This window comes from Poecilia reticulata, linkage group LG1, assembly GCF_000633615.1.
Source record: "Poecilia reticulata strain Guanapo linkage group LG1, Guppy_female_1.0+MT, whole genome shotgun sequence".
Lineage (NCBI taxonomy): Eukaryota > Metazoa > Chordata > Actinopteri > Cyprinodontiformes > Poeciliidae > Poecilia > Poecilia reticulata.
The window spans coordinates 2,913,136-2,932,814 of NC_024331.1; the positions used below are offsets into that span (position 1 = coordinate 2,913,136).

General features: G+C 40.8%; 2 protein-coding genes across 13 annotated transcripts in view; both read left to right on the plus strand.

Annotated features, from left to right (window-relative positions):
* Positions 1 to 1,294, plus strand: part of LOC103458988 (LIM and calponin homology domains-containing protein 1-like) — a 41,654-nt gene extending 40,360 nt beyond the window's left edge. For all 9 annotated transcript variants that reach the window (XM_008400197.2, XM_008400284.2, XM_008400450.2 and 6 more), the window contains one exon: positions 120 to 1,294. In XM_008400197.2, coding sequence (XP_008398419.1) covers positions 120 to 145 — 26 coding nt within the window. In that variant the 3' untranslated portion in view covers positions 146 to 1,294. The remainder of the gene's footprint in view (positions 1 to 119) is intronic.
* Positions 1,295 to 1,808: 514 nt separating this feature from the next.
* On the plus strand, positions 1,809 to 15,959 carry tmem192 (transmembrane protein 192). Of its 4 annotated transcripts, none has more exons than XM_008400078.2 (6): positions 1,809 to 1,942; positions 3,694 to 3,849; positions 3,965 to 4,226; positions 4,945 to 5,067; positions 13,571 to 13,676; positions 15,409 to 15,959. In XM_008400078.2, the coding sequence occupies exons 1-6, from the start codon at positions 1,913 to 1,915 to the stop codon at positions 15,521 to 15,523; spliced, it is 792 nt and encodes a 263-aa protein (XP_008398300.2). In that variant the 5' UTR covers positions 1,809 to 1,912; the 3' UTR covers positions 15,524 to 15,959. The 4 variants fall into 4 exon arrangements, with proteins under 4 accessions (XP_008398300.2, XP_017161851.1, XP_017161965.1 ...); XM_017306362.1 differs by having other exon boundaries at positions 3,697 to 3,849; XM_017306476.1 differs by lacking the exon at positions 1,809 to 1,942 and adding an exon at positions 1,985 to 2,077.
* The last annotated feature ends 3,720 nt before the right edge of the window (positions 15,960 to 19,679 follow it).

Below are 19,679 nucleotides of genomic sequence, written 5' to 3' on the forward strand. Positions count from 1 at the left end.
TGTCAGATGCACCCTCTAGAGGCACAACTAGAAAAACATGATGTCATGTTTTTCAATCCATTCAGATTTGAAATTTACATCCACTTGCTACAGAAACAAAACTTGTGCTTTTTTTTCAGGCAGAGGTCAGCCCACTCCTCTATAAGAACTACATGATTAACTGGAACTACAACACTGGAGGTGCTGACGGGATAAACTCCAGTTCTGTAACCTTGAGTCTGGCTGTTCGGGAAAAGCCTGGAACCTCTGGAATATTCTGTTTTTACTCTGAATTGCACAAACAACAGACTCCTTTTGCTTTGTTTTATTTTTAAACTAGACTGAACCTCTTGACAACGTACTTGGGATGTACTTCGTAACAATAAACATGTAAAAGCCTGTTTTAATGTGACTGGCATTGACGTATTCATGGAGGGGGGGAAAACACATTTAGGGGTTTGTACATCTATGCCTGAAATTTCCTTCGTTACACGCTAACCCCTTAAGCTGAACATTAAATGTTGACCCCTTAAATCCTGCTTTTGGACTGATGCGACTCCATTATTTCCAAATGTGATGCAAGGTGATTCAAATTGAATAACCTAAAGTAGCTTAATGATTGTAATGCCTTACTCCTAACTTTTAACACATAATTTTTGGTTTTGTGTTTACAGTTTTGCATGACAAAAAAAACATATAAGTTATTGTGGTGTTTTCTCGGAAGGACAGTGAGCCTTTAGTTTTATTTTGACACCATTCTAATCATTTTAATGTTTTACAATCCCTTTTAACTTACAGAAACTGTTCTTCAAATTTCATTTTGCAAAAATGGCTCTGCATGTTATTGATGAATAAGTATTTTCCCGTTTTTGATGTTTTAGCTTTACTTTCTTCTCAGACTGCATCTGAATTAGTGCCTTATGTAATGAATGCAATGGTGAGGTGTTGTACGCTCAGTTTGACCTTTGGGTCTAGGCACAATGTGTGTGAGTGGGTGCATGCCTGATATAGAAGTGTTGTGTGTGTGATTTGATTCAAAGTACAGTTATATACCAGCAAATAATGTCGGAAGAACCACTACTTCCCCAAATAACCCACCGTCTACTTAGAGACAGGAAGTTAATTATTTTCTGGCGAATCAAAATGTCCTGAAACCTCTTCTATTTTGTCTAAGCGCTGCCTCTCCACAGATTTACTCCTTCCTCTGTCTCAGCTTGGTGTAAACACCTCACAGCCATGTTAGCCCTCAGTGGAACAAAGCTCTGATTGTCTTTTATAACAAGTGTATGTTTATCAATAAAACAATTTAATCTGGTGTGTGTTTTTGTCTACTTTCCTTCATTTTATTGGTCCTAAAATGGTGACTTTACAGTAGTTTTGTAGAGAAGTGAAAAGGCTAATATTAATGCAGTAAAATAAGTTTTCACTTCCTGTCTTGTTGGCTTTCATGTCCTCTGACTGAGGGCGACCTACCACAGTGTTATAATTATAATTAATTGGGAATTTAATTTAGAATTAATTGGGAATACATATATGTAATAAAGATTAGTGGTTGATCCTGTTTTTATTTATTTATTTAGAGTCATGTAACCCCTGGCCTCTCCAAATTGCCCCTAGGTGTGAGTGTGTGTGTGCATGGTGGTTTGTCCTGTGTGTCTCTGTGTTGCCCTGCGACAGACTGGTGACCTGTCCAGGGTGACCCCGCCTCTCGCCCGGAACGTTAGCTGGAGAGGCACCAGCAACCCTCCTGACCCCATTAGGGGACAAGGGTGTAAAGAAAATGGATGGATGGATGGATGTAACCCCACTCCTTACCTGTTGGTGGCGGTGATGCTTCATCGGTCACCGCCAATAAAAATCAGGAAGAAGTATGTTGTTACGCACAGATGTGTGTTTTTGGTCTGTTTTATGATCTATAACATACTCTAAGTTCATGGAGTCAGCGAGACCTGCTTTTCATGCTGTAAGTAACCTGTCGTTTTACGGTCATTGGTTGCCATGTTAACGGCTAGCTGTAGCCAGATAGCCTTGGAGCTCGTTAGCTAGTTGGACCTGTGGGTTGTAAACATCAGGGTTAGTTTTTTGGCTCTCTGAGGCAGTAAGTTGTCATTAACTCTTTATGTTTTCAGGACGGACAGTCTGGGAGAATCCAGAGTTCTATAACCCGCTTTCATTGTCGTTTATCTGTCATTTCTGGGTAATTTATAAGGCTAATGTCGAGTTTCAATTTTACTAGTGCCTATAGTCAGATTCTACAATATCAGCTTGAATTAGTTATATTTTAATTAGACACTCAATGATATATTTCTCTTTAATGCTGATTATTTTAGCGTTCAACTAACAAAAAGCTTAAATTCAGTTTCTCGGAAAAATGTCAATCCAACATCCATCTATCCATCCATCCATCCATCCATCCATCCATTTTCTTACGCCCTTGTCCCTCAGTGGGGTCAGGAGGGTTGCTAGTGCCTCTCCAGCYAACATTCCGGGCGAGAGGCGGGGGTCACCCTGGACAGGTCACCAGTCTGTCGCAGGGCAACAGTCCATCCAACAAAAGTGTTCAAATCAGAAATGTCAGCCGACTGGAAAGATTGTTAGTTTGCAGTATATGGACTTAATACGAGGTTGGGGCTCCTTTAGCGTTAATGAATGCAAGCTATAGTTATTGTGAAGCAAAGCTAGAATCGGGAAGAGATTCATAAAACGTGAGCTGTGCACAGAACCAGAAGTAAAGGTTGATCAAAACATCACAGAGGCTTTTTGAAATCAGGACCCCAGAGTCTGGAGGAAGATGTATAGAATCAAAGAAGTTTGTACATTTTGGGGATGGTTGGGAAGCCATGTCATTTTCTCAGTCAGAAGTGCTCACATCGGCTTTAATGACCAGGTCACTCAGGCCTTCTTATCTATAGACCTGTAGATAAGGAGGAAGATCAGAGATACCAGAGTCAACAATGCAGACAACCTGAAGGGCGTAGTTAAAGGGACGGTATTTTGTAGGCACCAAGTGCCATTTTGTAGCACAATCAAGTGACTGTTAGTTCCAGTTGTTATAAAAATGCTACATATATCAAACATGACTTAAAATAAATTGTGACTTTGCAATTTAGTACATTAAAATTGGGCTTTGGGCTTTTTAAGAAACTCCCGCTCTTTCTGACATTCCACCTTCAGTACATCATCCCTGCACACACTTCATAATTCATTTTATTTGTTATTTATGTTGTTTTATTAATTTATTTTGGATATTTAAAATGTGTTTCCCTTCCAGTGTTAAATGTTCATTAGAATTGAAATTATATTGATGTTTTACTGGGTGTATTTACATTTGTTTTGCCATTACCACTATACCACTTGAAAATGGTCTCAAAACAACAATATTATCGTTTATCGCAATAAACCATATTCAGATAATATGGTTTATTAACTTCTGGGCCTTTTTATCCCCCAGCAAAATGTGTTATCGAGACAGGCCAATTCGTCGTGTGGCGTAGTTATGGAGTGGGCATTAAATGTATGGAGGCCATTAGTCTTTAACGCAGCCGTGCGGGGTTCGATTCCCAACCTGGTGACCTTTGCTGCATGACTTTTCCTTAACTCTCTGTCCATTTCCTGTCTGCATGCTGAAAAATAAAGGCCACGAATGCCCCCAAAAACCCTTAAAAAAGAGAAAAAACTTTTTTTTTTCTTGATCAAGCTGGTGTTCTCCTCCAGCAGGCAGGCTCATCAGCAGACATGACGCGGAGCACAGAGGAGGACTCTCTGGTGGACGGACCACTGATCTCTGCTGATGCCCTCCAGTCTGCCATGAGGAGAGAGTTTCAATCTGTGCCAACAACCTGTCCGGCTGGTTTCCTGTCTCTAATGCACGTACGTAATGCGCGCATTTATTACCTTTCTATTATTGTGGTTAGTGTTTTACATTGCCATTACAATATTCCTCAACTTAAACCAGTTTCTGCGCCTGTTCTCTTGGTGTCCTCAGGTTGTGTACGTGATGCTGTCGGTGTGTGTGGGCGTGTTGTGCGTGCTGAAGTTCGGCCAGGAGGAGGTGTGCTCGAGTATTTTGGGCAGCGTGCGGGGCGACAGCGTCATCGTGTTCGGGAAGGTGTTCCTGTGGGTGCTGATGCTGCTGCACACCGCCTGGATGCACCACCACCACAGCCGCGTCCGCAGCCGGGGATACCTGAGCTTCTACAGACGGACACAGAGGCTCAAGCAGCTGCCGCTCGTCATACATTCAACAGGTGGGACGGCACACAGCTCTCTGGAGCTGCGTTTTCATTACATCCATGGCGTTAGCACTCATCATCTCTCAGCCATTCAGAGGAGACGTCTAATAGTAACATCTGGCTGTTAATCACTTGTACTGTACATCTTTTTCCATGTAGTTGGAAAACCACCTCATTCTGGCGCAAATCCTCTTTATCGAGTTTATTGAGTTGTTGAAATTTGCGTGTAATTTCAAGTTGCACAATTTTATGGCTTATGGAAACACAGATGGTGCTTTCACATTAATTAAGATGTTTCCTTTTTTTCCTACAGCACAACCACAAATTTCACTGTAATATTTCTATTTTGGTATTTTATGTCATGTAGACAAAACACAATGTCACATAAAATTGGGAAGTGTAATAAAAATGATGCAAGTTGTAATAAAAAAAATTATAAAATCTAAACTTGCTCTATATCTATCCATCCATCCATCTATCCATTTTCTTACACCCTCATCCCACTGGGGTCAGGAGGGGGGCTGGTGCCTTTGTCCAGCTGTCAGCGGGCAAGAGAGAGTCACCCTGGACAGTCCATTGCAGCTTGCGCTACATCCATCCATCCATTTTCTTACACCGTTGTCCCCTAATGGGGTCGGGAGCTTGCGCTACATATGAATATTTATGATTTTCTGTAAAGGGTAAATTTCTCCACAAGATGGCAGTAAAGCGCTCATGTTTCTTTGTGTGCCAGGTAACGTTCTGCTGCTGCTGCTCCTGGCTCTGAGGTTACCGCAGACGATCCACATCTCTGTGATGCTGAGCATTCTGGGTGTTGAAGTTCTGGTGGCCGTGCCATGCCTCCTTTACTACACAGGTAAACTCTAACCGCTTACCTGACGCTTAATGTAGATCACAGGAATCTGAAACTCTGCTTTTTGATAAGAAGACAAACTATGGTGACGACTGCAAATTTACCAATTAGGAAAATCATTTATTCAAGGTTTTTACATCTGAAGCAGGACATGAGAGGTGCATCCCTCCACCACATCTTTAAAGATCCATCAATTCTATAAAAGGAATCATGTCTTTGTGGCTATGGATCCACTTTAAAGCTGGTTAGTTTGGAGGTTTTATGTGCTTGTTCCTGGTGAGCTTTTAGTTCTCTTAGATCTAAATGTCTCACTGGTAAAACTCCAAATAAGAGGAAAAAAAATGCCACATTTCTAAAGTTCAAATAAATGAAGAGTGGCTCCTTGAATACAGAATACAAAGAATGAATCACACTGTGTGTGTATCTACTCACACGGTGTCATTTCTTCTGGCTCTACTTCCCAACCATATGGCACTAATGGACAGTAACATTAGTTTATAATCGTGATTCATCAGAAATAATAACTACATAGAAAGATAAAAAAAATCTTAAAAATGCTCAAATATATTTAGTGTAGATTGGTGGGTGAAGAGTGAGAAGTTGTGTTTCCATCGACCTTATGATGTATGGTCGATGATAATTTGATGTTAAGAAAATAATTTCACTCAATGGAAACACAGCAATTTCCATAATAAGTTTTGGCACGAGGATGAAATGTTTTCTTTTTTTGTTTGTTGTTTTTTTAAATCTATATCAAACTTGGTTTATTTTGCAAAAACACAATAGAAACACTTATTTCATGTCACATTAGTCCAGTGGTTCTTAACCTGGGTTCAATCGAACCCCAGTGGTTCGATGAGTCGGTCTCAGGGGTTCGGCGGAGCCTYTGCCGCGGAGGTAAAGACACACTTGTGTAAAGTCGTGATGACGCCCCGCTTTGCCATCACTTGCTGCAGAGGATCACGTTACATTGTTTAGCCAATCAGAGGATCACGTTACATTGCTTAGCCAATTAGTGCTGCGGAGGAGAACTGATTGAAGGAGTTCCACTCTCAGCATGGAACTTGTGTCTTTAATTACTTCAGCAAAGCTCACAGTTTTTACCACATTCTGTAGCTTTCGGTGTTCTTCTAAATCTGCTCCTTAGTTGCATCTTTTCAGGGTTGCTACTGCCTCTAGTGGCGTGGGGGTGGTAACACAACTAATATAATTTACTAAATCAGAATACCACAAAGTCTTTATTATTTATTATTAATTATTTATTCTCTTAAGAATATAGAGCTAATTAAATGATCTAAACAAAACCTTAAAGTGGTTCCAGTTTCTCTCGATGGTCAACCTGTTGTAACTGTGGCAAATTTTAAATACCTTGAGTCGTTCCTGGACAGTCAGCTCAACTTTGCTGAAAACACTGACTATATTTTGAAGAACTGTTTTCAGAGACTCTACCTTTTAAGAAGACTTGGTGATCATGGAGTGACTCAACTAGAGTCTAGTTGGGTCACCCCTATGTCTTGAATTTGTGGGGGGAAATCATATTTTATTTATCACTACAGAAGGGTTCAGTGAATGCTCATATGAAACTGGTGGGTTCGGTACCTCAAAAAAGGTTAAGAACCACTGCAATAGTCATAGAGGCACAAACTACGAAGAAGACGACAGGATGATGGTTCAACATTTTTGTCATTGACTTATCATGTGTACAAACCTATTCACATGTGATTTTAATTGCATTCCTTATTCAATTGAAACACTGCACATGCATGCAACATTTTGTTCTTTCAACATTAGCGGAATATAGACAAAGTTTTGCGCACATTTATGAAAATGCATCTCCAAACATTTCCTCGCAACAGACGATGATTAGATTCTGGAAAAATGCTGCTTGGGTTCTTCATACTTTTTATATGAAGTTTACACTGTAACAGTGTTTCTGTTCCAAGTTGTAACCTGTTATTTTTGTTAATTGATTCTATTTGTCTGCATTTTACATGTGGCAGATGGCTCCTTGTTGTACTTGAAGTCACGTATAAGAAGACCGACACAGGAAAATGATCAGCTTCCTTTGCAGAAACACACCTCACAGATTACATTAGACCCAAACACACACACACACACACACACTTCCCCCACTCTATCTGAGCATGTTTGCATCACAATACCCGCCCTGCCTTTCTAAGACTCAGCAGCATGACAATCAGCCATTCAGCTCTGGGTTCATCCTTTGCTGATTCTTTGCTTCTGGCACAAACACTCAGCAAAGTTTTCAGGATTATTCCCAAACCGGTCCAACCCATCCAGTTGTCTTTTCTGTTTTTGTCTCCACTAGAAATCTAAAACGAGTTAGTCACGTTTAGATCTTATCCAGTACTTTGGTCTAGTTTCTATTGCAAATATCTTAGGACACCTGATATAAGACAAAACTAATTTACAAGTAACTTTTCAGTAAGATATAGGAGCTTGTTTTAAGTCAATAACTCCTTCATATTGATGAAAAATACCACTTTCATTGTCAGAATATTTCACTTAGAACATGACCTTTTTCCCATGTGAACCGTGAAACAATCTGCCATTGGAACGTCCTCAGCAAATCAGAGCAGCCAGAATTACAGCACTTACAATGACAGACATTTACAGAAAAGTTTGCAGAAACTTTTCTGTACGAAAAGAAAAATAATTTTATTTATTATTCATCTAGAAGTTAGATTTATTTTTGCTTTTTAAAGCTTGTATTAAACCTGTCAGAGGAAGTCGGTGTCCCTAAGCCTGCTGGCAGACGGCTCCTGGCCGTTTTTATCTGTTGGTTTAGTCTCTGAAGCAGAGGACATGGATCCCCCCAGCCTGAAAGTTTGGTGAGCTCCTGGCCCCACCCACCATTCATACACACACACTCCCCTGAGATTTAAAAGAGAAAGGCGGAATGCTCTGCAATGACTCATCAGCATTTTTAATTAGTTTTCTTAAAAAAGGGAATTTTATTGGTGCTGTTTGTTGTTAACTAGTTGATTCACCAGATCGACTCGGTTACAAGAATCAAATCAGGCGTTTTTAAAAGCTTCCTAAAATGACTGAGCGCATTCCAAGCCTGAAGCAAAGTGGCAACACTGAAGTGGACACGGTTGTCCAACACCCAGGTCCAAACATTTTTCACTTGATGGCCGATGAGAAACAACAGCACCTCGTTATTTAAGCCGTCTCGTCTTGACAACCGAACCCACTTGGAGGTGGTTGTAATGGTAGACGACCTGAGTCAGGTAGAACCGAGCACTAGCGGAAAAAATTGGTGTAAGTCGTACTAGTTAATGTGGGCAGCCATGTTTGATTGATCAGAGCTTTGTGGGATGTTTAAAGCTGTAGTATGTAACTTTTACAAAAACCTGTTTTCTCCATATTGGTTAAACTTGTCACCATTTTATCAGACTGATCATCTGTGAGAAGATCGATCTCCTCCACCACCTCCCTGTGCTTTTGCTGTTTGAAGAAATGAACCGCATGTGATCAAAAACAACCAATCAGGACCACGAAGAGGGGCTTAGCGCTGTTAATCAAGCTTTGTATGCGTTGCTAAATGTGCTAATGGTGGAGAAACAACTTACTATTATAGAAAAACTGTGCAACTAATCGGTGACTGTGCTAATTAGGCTTATCATTCAGGGGCAGGGTTTGAGCAGCGCGTACACAGGAGCAGGTGATGGCGCTGAAACCTTCCTCCAGGTTGTGATTGGTTGTTTCTGAGCAACTTATTTGTTCAGATGACAGCAGAACCATAAGGAAAGGGACAGGCGCTCAATTTTTATTTTATTTTTTTATTCACAGATTATCTTTCTCATACTTATCTTATACTTTCACTACATTTTGAAAGTATAAGATAAGTATAATATGCAACAAAAAAAAGCACATATATTTTTATATAAGTTACATACTGCTGATCTTTGTTCATAATATTCTCTAAGGCCTTCCTGGACCAGCTGTATTCATATGGAGATGAAATGTCATGCAGCTGTTTGCAGTTTAATGAAATGGCTTCACTGCGTGTGACTTACAATTAACGTTACAATTACAATGTACCTTTTGAAAAGCCATTAAAATGTGTATGTTAGAGGCTGTCATATGAACAGAATCTCAAGAGATATTTAAAGTTAAATTTAAATATCTTAACTTAATTTAACATAAAGTTAAATTAACGATGATATGGTTGATCATTGTTAGAACGATTGAGGATTTTCAATTACTATTACTAGTAATACCACCGAGTGGTAGTATTAGGATTACTATTATCCTACTATTACCTTTCAGCTTTTCTTTTGGCTGCATAATGAGAAAACTGCTGCTGAAGATGATGGATCAGAGGATGTTGCTATCGAAGAGTCTGGAATAAAAGGAAATCCATATTAAAGGTTAGTTTGGCCGCTTAAGGGCGCAGATGCCCGGGGGAGATACCGGCGGGCCACGGAGGGAAGATAAGAGGCACAAGGATTTAATGTAGCCAAAGGGGAGCGCTGTCTCCCCCACCCCTCACAACCCACCCAGGTATTGTTCCTGTGTTTACAGGGCAGCTGATCCAGTCTGGTGTTCCTCTGGGGTGTGTGTTTGTGTTTGACAGTCACATTCCAGCTGGGCTCAGGCTGGTCCAGCATGGTCAAACCATTCTACGTTTCCTGGTAGCTCTCGCTGACGCCAGCAGATGGAGAGTCGGGGTGACACCAGTGGAGTGGCTCCTGCAGCTATGGAGTCTTCACAGGAAGGCCTCGTTCAGTGGCTCTTTGAAGTGCGTCCTGATTGTTTGAGCTCCTCTGTATGTTTCTGCCTCTCATTTGAACGTGAATGCACTCTGCTCTATAGTGCTGCATGCACATCAAAGCCTTCAAAGGACTCCACTTAGAACACATCCTTCTGTTCTGCCAGTGCCGGAGTTAATGTGAGCCCTGCAGGGCGCATAGCACCAGCAAGGATGCTGATACCTGCAGCATAACCCTACATGGTTGATGCATTTCTTCTTGGCATAAAGACATTCTGGTAATTTTTCAAAGGGGCAGTTTTGTGTGTTTTCCAACCACAGAGTTTTATTTTGTGGTACAATCAAGTAACTATTTTGCTTTCAGTTGTTATAAAAATGTTGCATGTATTAAATGTTACTTTAAAAGAAATTAGACTTTGTAATGTAACACCTTGAAATTGGACCTCTGTCTCTTTAAAAACTAAGCCTTCGGGAAGTCATCACAATATGACTCCTCTATTAAACCTTTAACAACATTTTTTACCAGCGTTTCACTAAAAAGTAGCTCCTATGATGAGCTCAGCACACGTCCAGTTTACCAGGTGTATGCTAATTGCTGCTGGCTAGTCTGAAGGAGCTCAGTAGTGGAGGTGTTTAAGGGGAGGGCTGCTCTGTGAGGCAGAAGCTTGGAAACTGCAGCTCTGAGTTAGCAAACACCTGCTGGAACTGTTCATATACTGAGCTCATATGAGGAGCTCAGCAGATGAACGCCCAATTTCAGGCGTTTTTTTTTTATGATATTTGATATGTATAGCGCTTCCATAACTACTTGATTGTGCTATAAAATGGCTCTGTGTGGCTGGAAAATACAAGATTTCTCAAACGTGCATGAAAGAATCAAAGCAAAACTCCAGGTATGGTTTTGATGAGGGGATAACATAATATAAATCTCCAAAAAGTCCATTTTACGTCATACTGCTCCTATAACGTTTCAGTTATAGTCAACCTAGTGTTTTTCTCTAGTGTTCAGTTGATGCGTTTGACCTTGACAGGACGTTGTACAGAGAGCTTTTGAAAAATGAGAACATTGGATTAATCGGAAAACAAGCAAAGACTTTAGGCAGTTTAGAGTCTGAACTGATTTTTTATCCAGAGTCTCAGAGAGAAAACCACGTCTGAATGTCCAACGTGTCGAACCCGGAAGCAGACGACCACACTGGGCTTCTCTCCGTAACAAAACCCCAGACCCCGCCCTCCTCCACCACAACGCTCCTGTGATTCCCGTTTATTATCGCCCAGCAGCACTGGAAATACTCTGACTCCTTCGTCTCCTGTTTAAACTCGTGTGGTGCCGTTGGCTGTTAGTACTTCTGCAGCTTCACTGTTATCACCTGGAAATGTGCTCTTCCAGGTGGGTGACAGAGGCTTCAGATGAGAGCAGTCTGAGTGCGTCCAACCATGTGAGAGTCTCTGACAAGAAGGTGTGAAATGTGCCACTTCCTCCACACCGCCTGCTACTGCTAGCTGTCTGTCACTCTGCGTTTGCCTTTCTGGGTTTAAATCTACTGTGACAGTGTTTATTTTATAGATGGGCTGCATTGTTCGTCTACTAAAGGCATTAATGTAGAAATGAAAGCTGTGAAAAATACAGTTTTTAAATAATCAGCTGTATGGATTTTGGAGGAGAGGCATTGAAACGCTGTGAAGCGTTTCTGTTTTCATAATGTCCAATGTCCAAATGTCCATAATGTCCAAGAAGCTGCAGAAACTTTTAATGAAAGCACAGGATTGACACTAGAAGGTGTGACGTTTAGGCCCCATAATAATTGAAACAGTTGTGACGTTTATTATGAGTCACTAGTTGCATTTCCATTATAAAGGTGCACAAAACATTGTCGATATTCTGCTAATGTCAAAAAAACACGTTCCCAATTTAAATTACACGTTGATAAAGTTTGTTCACACAGTTAGTCATTTAAAAATATTCTGCACCATCATCCTCCAACCACTTCTTGCCGTTTTCTTTGTGGTTTTCGCCAGTGGCGACGTCCGGTTGTGGATCATGTGACTCGTGTGATGCAAAAAAAAAGTCTCCATTGCAGTTTTGCATAGTAAGCCAATTTCGATTCAGGTATAAAATAAAAAAGCATCCTTCGCTTTTATTGAAAAATGGGGGTTTTTTCGAAATCGTTGTGTTTCCCTTAAGCAAATTTATTTTCAAGCTGTCAAATCCACAGGGTCAATGTAAACACAGCTACTGACAGTGGATTAGTTCTGATTTACAGTGCAGAACATCCGTATCGGTTTCTGCTGAGATGATTCCCACACCAGATGTCAGTACCAACCCAGTTAACACACACACGCACACATACAGTGTGTTATGAATGAAACTGTACAGAGAACGCGCTTACTGAGATGAATTATACACTTTGTAGAAATCCTCATTTCATCGTCTCAGCTCTATGGTGTCTGGTCTGGAGGAACTACGGCGCGCTGCTCAGAGAGGTTTTAGTACGTTCTTTCACACCAGCTGTCTCCACATCTTCTACACAATTCCTCACCAGTCATTCTTTTTCCTTTTGCATTTGGGATAGTTTAGCAGCTTTGTTTTCTTTCTTCTAAACCTTGGCTGTGTGTGTTTAGTCGTCTTACTTTAAAAAACACACCCATTCAAATCCTCATCAGGGCTGTTTCAGTGAATTTCACTATTTATTTTCCATTTCTATGAAGTATGGAGGGACAATATGATGCGCCCACCTCCAAATGTTAAGCTCTAATTATTTTAGGTCTGGCTTTTAGTGAAAATATCTTGGTAGAATTGAAATAAAACAAAACTAACTTAAAAGTAATTTCTTTTTGTTAGTTTTAAGTAAATAATACCTTAATTTCGATGAAAAAATCCCAGTCCCACTAGCAAATAATTTCACGTATAACAAGATATTTTTCCCATTTTACAAGTAGTCTACCTAATCTCTGCTTCTCAGAATTCTTTCTCTCCCTCATATACTTCATTTACACGCACGCACACACAGATTTAGGACCTCATTATGCAGGAATGTGGAGTATTTCTTTATATTGTGTGGATGCTCTGAAGCTGAACTGCTCAGGTAAAGATAAGGCTCTGTTTCCTCTGGCTGATCACTCTGGAGTCTTATCCCGCTGGCCTTCCTCACATCATCCACAACTCTTCATCTTCTTATCTCGGTTCCCAGCAATGCAGTCGTGTGTTTGTGCTGCGGTTGTTCCCACACCTCGCTGTGAGCCACACCCCAAGTGTTAAGGTGGACGCTCAGGGCGTCAGAATTGGAGGCTGGGGAGCGGAGGACGGCGACTCCTGAGCGTAGGATGTAACGGCTCACGTGAGACTGGAAGAAGACCAGATGGAAAAACAGTAAACAGACAAACGGGAGACGTTTCACACCCAGCTGGAAGCCTCTCATTAACCGCAAATCTTTGTCTAGGTTCCGCTAATGTCGAAGGAAATGCAGTTGCTGTGTTTATATTAAATAAGAAATTATTACAATTAAAATCACACATGAATAAGTTATTGAGAAACTTGCCACACAGTCATCCTTCTGCCACTTCCTGTCATCTTTTCCCCAGTAGCTTCATCCGACTGTTGATCACATGACTCGATGCAAAAAACTGTTTCCATTGCACTTTTGTTAATTCTGTTTTCTCAATTCTGTTGTCAATAGAAACACAGCTATTAATGTTCTTCATTTACTCAGATTACAACCTGAAACCTCTAAATGTGTCGCTGTGTGTGCGTGTGTGTTTTTTTTTTAGTCAGGGTAATGCAGTTCAACAGACGACGAGCTGCACCAGATGTGAGCCAAGAGGAGCATTCACACAGCTACAGCGTCACAAACCAGCCGACTGAGACCGGCTTCAGGTACACCACACACACACACACACACACACACACACACACCACAAGGTCAGGTCATTTAACTGGGGGGGATTTTCATTCAGCAAGTTCAGATTCAACCGAGGTTACTCTAGTTAACTAAATGACATAAATTGGTTGGAGTTTGAGAAGAAGGAGCAACAGAACTGACCGAGGAGTACTTTCTGTGATTGAGAGAAGTCAAAACACACACACACTCACACACCACAAGGTCAGGTCATTTATAAATATAAAGTCAACAGTTGAAATAACAGAAAACAATGCAGACTGGAGAGTAGTAGGAGAAGAACGTAGCAGGTTGAGGGAAAAGTGGTCAGTTTGTCCTCCAGCAGCTTTAGCCTGTAGCAGCATAACTCCAGAGATGGATCAACCAGGACCAGGTGCTGTGATGGCAGAGGGGTGAACCACAACCCACTTATGGAGACCTTAGTCCTTGATGCAGCTGTCACAGGTTCGATTCCCAGCCTGGTGACCCCTGCCGCATGTCTTCCTCCTCTCTCATTACCCACTTTCATGTCAATTCACTATCACATAAAGGCCACTAGAGCCAATAAAACCTTAAAAAAAAAAGAGATCAGGATAAGCTAACTCCTCAGAATGAGGCAGAGCCATGTTGATAGTAAAGCATCCTCTTTCACCATGACAACAACCCAAAGCATTCACTCAGATCAGAAAACGAGCGTCTGCAGTTTCCCTTAAGGAGATTTGTATTTTAAATCTTACTGAAAATCTGTGTCCTGTAAGAAAATCAAACTTCATCAGTGTCAGTTTAATCAATCACAGTTTCATACGTTTGTTCATACAAATAAACATGAGGGTTATCATGGGTATGTAAAAGATGAATTCTGCAAAAGGAGCTTAAATATGATATTTCTGCAGCCAGTAGGAGAAATACGACCTCCAGATGCATCTTTACTCTCATGTTTCTCAAGCCTTTATTGCATCTTCTGACCTGCTGACCCCCACAGAGAGGGAATCCACTGGATATGTCATTCATTACATTCACATTGGTTTAGTTTTAGTTTTAGTGGCCTGTTGTTTTGTCATGAAATCTTTTATGCAACAAATAAAACATGGCAAAGATTTACAGAGCCAGTGTTGTGTAAAATAAATTTTTTTTTAGCTTTAAATCATGTTATGCTATTCCTTCATAAAAAACATCAGACCTGGAGTGTTGCTTTGATTCTTTCATGAATGTTTAAGAAATCCTTTAATCACCTATGGCAACAATTCAGCCGTACAAAATGCCTGGGCGGTCCTAGCTCCGCCTTTGAGGACAAAGCTCCTCCTCAGAGCTGCAGTTTGAAAGCTCCCCAGCTTCTGACTCACTCAGCTCCTTCAGACTAGCCAGCAGCAATTGGCAAACACCTGGTGGAACTGCACATCTGCTGAGCTCGTTATAGGAGCTACTGCTCAGTGAAACACCAGTTAAAACGATGTTAAAGGGTCAATAGAGGAGCCATGTTGTGATGACTTCCTGAAGGCGGAGTTTCTTAAAGAGGCGAAGTTGACAGTTCAGTGTACAGAAAAAAAGTGTTTTTAGCATCTGCTATCTCCCACCAAACTTAAGTCTGGTTTACAGATCAACTGAAGTATGATGATGGTGGAACAGCTGGTCATAAAAATGAGTAGAAAAGCAACTACAGTCCAAAGAAGAAGAAAAAAGCAGGCAGGTGTTTTGATAACTGAATCTCTGCATGTCCTCTCTGTGTCTCAGAGGCTCGTCTGGTCTGGAGGAGGTGGTGGAGAAGCAGGCCGACCTCATAGAGTACCTGAAACAGCACAACACCTTACTGAGCAAGAGGCTGCTCAACCACACCGCTCAGCACTGAGCTCACCCTGCTGATGAAAGCCTCCAGCTCTCAGGAGGATGAGCTCCACCGCTCTGAGAGGAGATCTAAAGGAATAAAGTGGAGCAAACACACCTGTTCACACACACTGAGCCGGCCGGCTCCACCGCCGAGGCCTCCGCACCTGAGATGGGCTGATAGAGGAGGAGGAGGATGGGAGGTAGAAGGAGGAGGTGGAGTCGTGGGTCACAGATCTGAGGTGACGGAGGTTTTTATCTCTGCTCTACAAGCTTCACTGACCTCTGACCTCCAGTCTGTTCCTCTGAAAGCAACAGAGCAGTAAGAGCATCTGCACAAAGGACAGAGAGGTTATCATCTACCTGGGTCAACATGTACTGTTTTATTGATCGCATTACTTTTCTTACATGTTTTCTCGTTAATTCCGTGAATCAATAAAATCTTTGATTTTTCTCACTTCCTTTCGTCTTAACCTGAACTTTAGATCAGCTGCAGCAGCAACAGTATTGTGCTTCATATGTTGAGTTTAAAGCCATGGTAACATGGAGGCCGTTACTATCTGCGTCTCCATTGAAACGGGCAATTTGTAATGGACACATTCTTCACATTTTTCACTTAACCTCTTAAAAAATACAAATAAATATTTAAGTTCTGTTTTTAAGTAAGAAAATAGACATCTGATTTCCTAAAATGCAATAACAGCCTTCCTTAGTGTACTTGATAATTTGTAACAAAGCATGCACCTGCTAAAAATATATGTTTAATATAAACATGAGATTTATTTTTAATTTATTTTGTTGTTTTTTTGTTGTTGTTTTAACATAATTTGAATCTGGTGAGGCTAAAAATATTCCACTTAAGTAGTTCTGGGTAAAATATTTTTACATATTTCTTATTTTATCTGAAAGGTAAAGTGCATTTTATGGGTTTTTTTGTTTGTTTTTTACACTTTTGGTTTAATTACTGCTCTGAATATATTCTTTCAGCAACTTTTTCCTCCAGTAAACAATTATTTCAAAAATCGATTCATGCCGATTAATCCAACTGATTCAGCCATATTTTAACAGATCTCAGGCGGGACAATCTGTCCATAGGTCAACTATGAATCCTGCACTCCACAAATCCAGCTGTAAGGGAGGAAGATGGGTGGTGGTGGCAGCATCATGCTGTGGGGACGCTCGTCTTCAGCAGTGACAGAAGGTCGCCTCTGTCACAGACATAAACTCACAGCCAGAACTGCAATGGAGCCGTCTGTAATATTATTTCACTTATGGACCTTATGACTGTCTTGAAATAGCCTAGTCAAAGTTCAAACTTGATTCCAATTGAGAATCTGTGGAGATACTTAGAAAATTGATCTTCCCAGATGTTCACCATCTAACCTGACTGAGTTTCCAATAGTTTTTTGTTTTGAAGGAAGAATGGGAGAAGTAAAAACAATACAACTGCACTTTTTTTTATTAAAAAGGTGTAAAGGTTTCTCAGTCAGCAGCTAAAGTTCATACATAGATACATACATTATAAACAGACTGTTCAGTCTCTTTGATCTGCAGTGTTTCTGCTTAACGCTGAACATTCTTCATGATAAATCTTCTCTCTCCTGGTTATGAAATGTGACTCCAGGATGGAGCTCCAAGTCTCTGAAGTCACATCTGTGAACGCCACGCCGCGCTGCTGTCAGCTTTTATGGTTTAAACGCTGTCCTGAATGAACAGTTTTTCATCTTAAGTCTAGAGGAGAGGCTGACTTTGAAGTTCTCCCTTTGGCGGGGCGTCATGGTCGTCTCTGAGTGGCATTTCATGGATTTCTCTCCTCCACCGCCTGCGTCCGTCTGTCCTGATCCATCCACGCCGCCCAGGACCACATCCATCCTCACTCCTCTGAAGAGTTTCCTCTGCCTGGGATGGAAAATAAAACACTTTCCTTAATGTCCTGCTGAGACGACGTCAGAGTAAATGAGCAGGAATCGCCTCTCTGGCATTAAAGCATTCCTCTTCATCATTAGCTGGATTTATGCCTCAACCTTTTCCTCCACGCTCCCTTGTTCTGCATGAACCCACTGCTGCTGATCACAGCCACCCTGCTAACTGCCTGGCCTGTAACCCAGCTTTGTTCCATCCACCATGCAGCTTCACTGCAAAAACAAACTCTTACAAAGTATTTTTAGTCTAGTTTCAAGTTCAACTCTCTTAGCACCTTTGAAATAGGACAAAACTGACTAGCAAGTAAATTTTCAGCAAGCTATAGGAGCTTGTTTTCAGTCTTAATATTAATGAATAAGCATTTCTTTCTTTGGCAGATTATTTCACTTACAACATAAGTGAATCTAACAAAAGGAACAAATATTTTCTTCATCAATATTAAGAAAATACCGACTTAAAATAAGCTCATATTTATTGCTGAAAAGTTACTTGTGAGTCAGTTTTGTCTTACGATATTTGCACTATAAACTCGACCAAAATTGACTCGGTAAGATGTCGTGTTTTCGCAGTGTTGAAAGAAACACAGCTCACCTCAGGGGAACGGGACTCTGGAGTGGAGAGGCATGCAGCGCCTGTGAGGACAGTGGTGTCTGTGGTATTTTCTCTTCAGGTTCAGGAAGTCTGAAACAGACAAGATTGTATTCAAAATACACCAACACACGAGACATGGACGAGCTAGGCCCGTTAGCTGCTAGTTATGGCTGTTCAGACATTTAATCCAGCAAATAATCTGGAGGCCGTCCACTTGGGTTCCATGATTTTTTTACACCCCACTGTTTTTTGAACGCAAAGGAAAGTCCATTTAAAATTCATTATAAATATTATAGATACCATTTTATTTTAACCTTCCTGCAGTCTTTGCACGACACTCAGCTCCATATCTCCCCTGGTTATGAAATTTTATTTTAGAAATATAATACATTTCTATAAATAGCACCATATGCTATTCTGTACGTAGCACATTTATAGAAACGTGTTCCTCACGCTTCCCCAGTGCTATTGTGTGTTCCATCAGACCGTCAGTTCTCAAAACAATACACACAAATAAAAAATAAATAAAAAAAACTTGCAAATGCACACGCTGGGTAAGTTCAACCCCACCTGACTGCGCACAGGATAAAAAGCTTGTGGGGCCCAATGGACCACGTCTCTTAACAGGGTTAAATGAACGCCATTTTGAACTTCTGTCCTCGCCATGTTTAGACCTTAAAAGTCCGTTTTAGCAAACAAAGTATTTCCCCCGCCCCATCCTAAATATAATTCTGATTATTTTCTGAGCATGTTTTTGTCAATAATTGGCAGCAACACTGATTATTTATTTATTTATTTTGTGCAAATATTATTGTAAATAATTTTTTTCACCTATTACTTTACTCCAACAACTTGAAAGTTGAAAATGTATGAGTTTTAATTGTAATTATTCTTGCAAAGTTGCTTTTACATAACTTGCAGGAACATTTTTGGCCAATGACGTCATTTTATCCTTTAACATTTTTTTAAATAATCAAAATGATGCCTCAATGCTTAACCTGTATGTCAAACATTACCCCACTGTCTGGAAGGGATTTTTAACAAAACAAGATTTTTCATGAAAACTAAAATTACTTTAATTTAAACAAATAAAATTGTATGGTTTTAAAAGGATCTAAAATGCTATAGAGCGACAAAAATGCCCTAAATTCAGTAAAATAAAACTTAAAAAATTGTTATGCTGTCTGCATCAACACAGCCGAATTAATGAAACAATTTCTTTAAGCATGTCCAGGGATACGTCTCTATTTCCTGTGGTCAGGTTATAAATGTAACTATACGCCATAAACTTGATCCCTCGTGAACACTTGCAAGTGTTTTACTGCGTGAAGTCATTTAGGAGCAGCTGGGCAGAGCGGGAGAGAAAGAGACCTAACACGTGATTATTTCTGAACGTCCCCAATAAATCCCCTCTGGCCCCGTGGTTCAGAGGCTGCTGGAGGCCGAGCCCAGGAAGAAGGAGGTCCACTGCTGGATGACTTTATGACCCCCACCACCACCACCACCACCACCACCAGCAGCACCAGCAGCAGCACCAGCAGCAGCTGCCTCCCTCCAGAAGAAGCGCCTGAAGCCCGGCCTCCACCTGGCAGAATCTGCATGGCGCTTTAACACCGTGATTAACCAGGGTCGCTACTACATATCATTCAGGTGGATGCGAAAACATA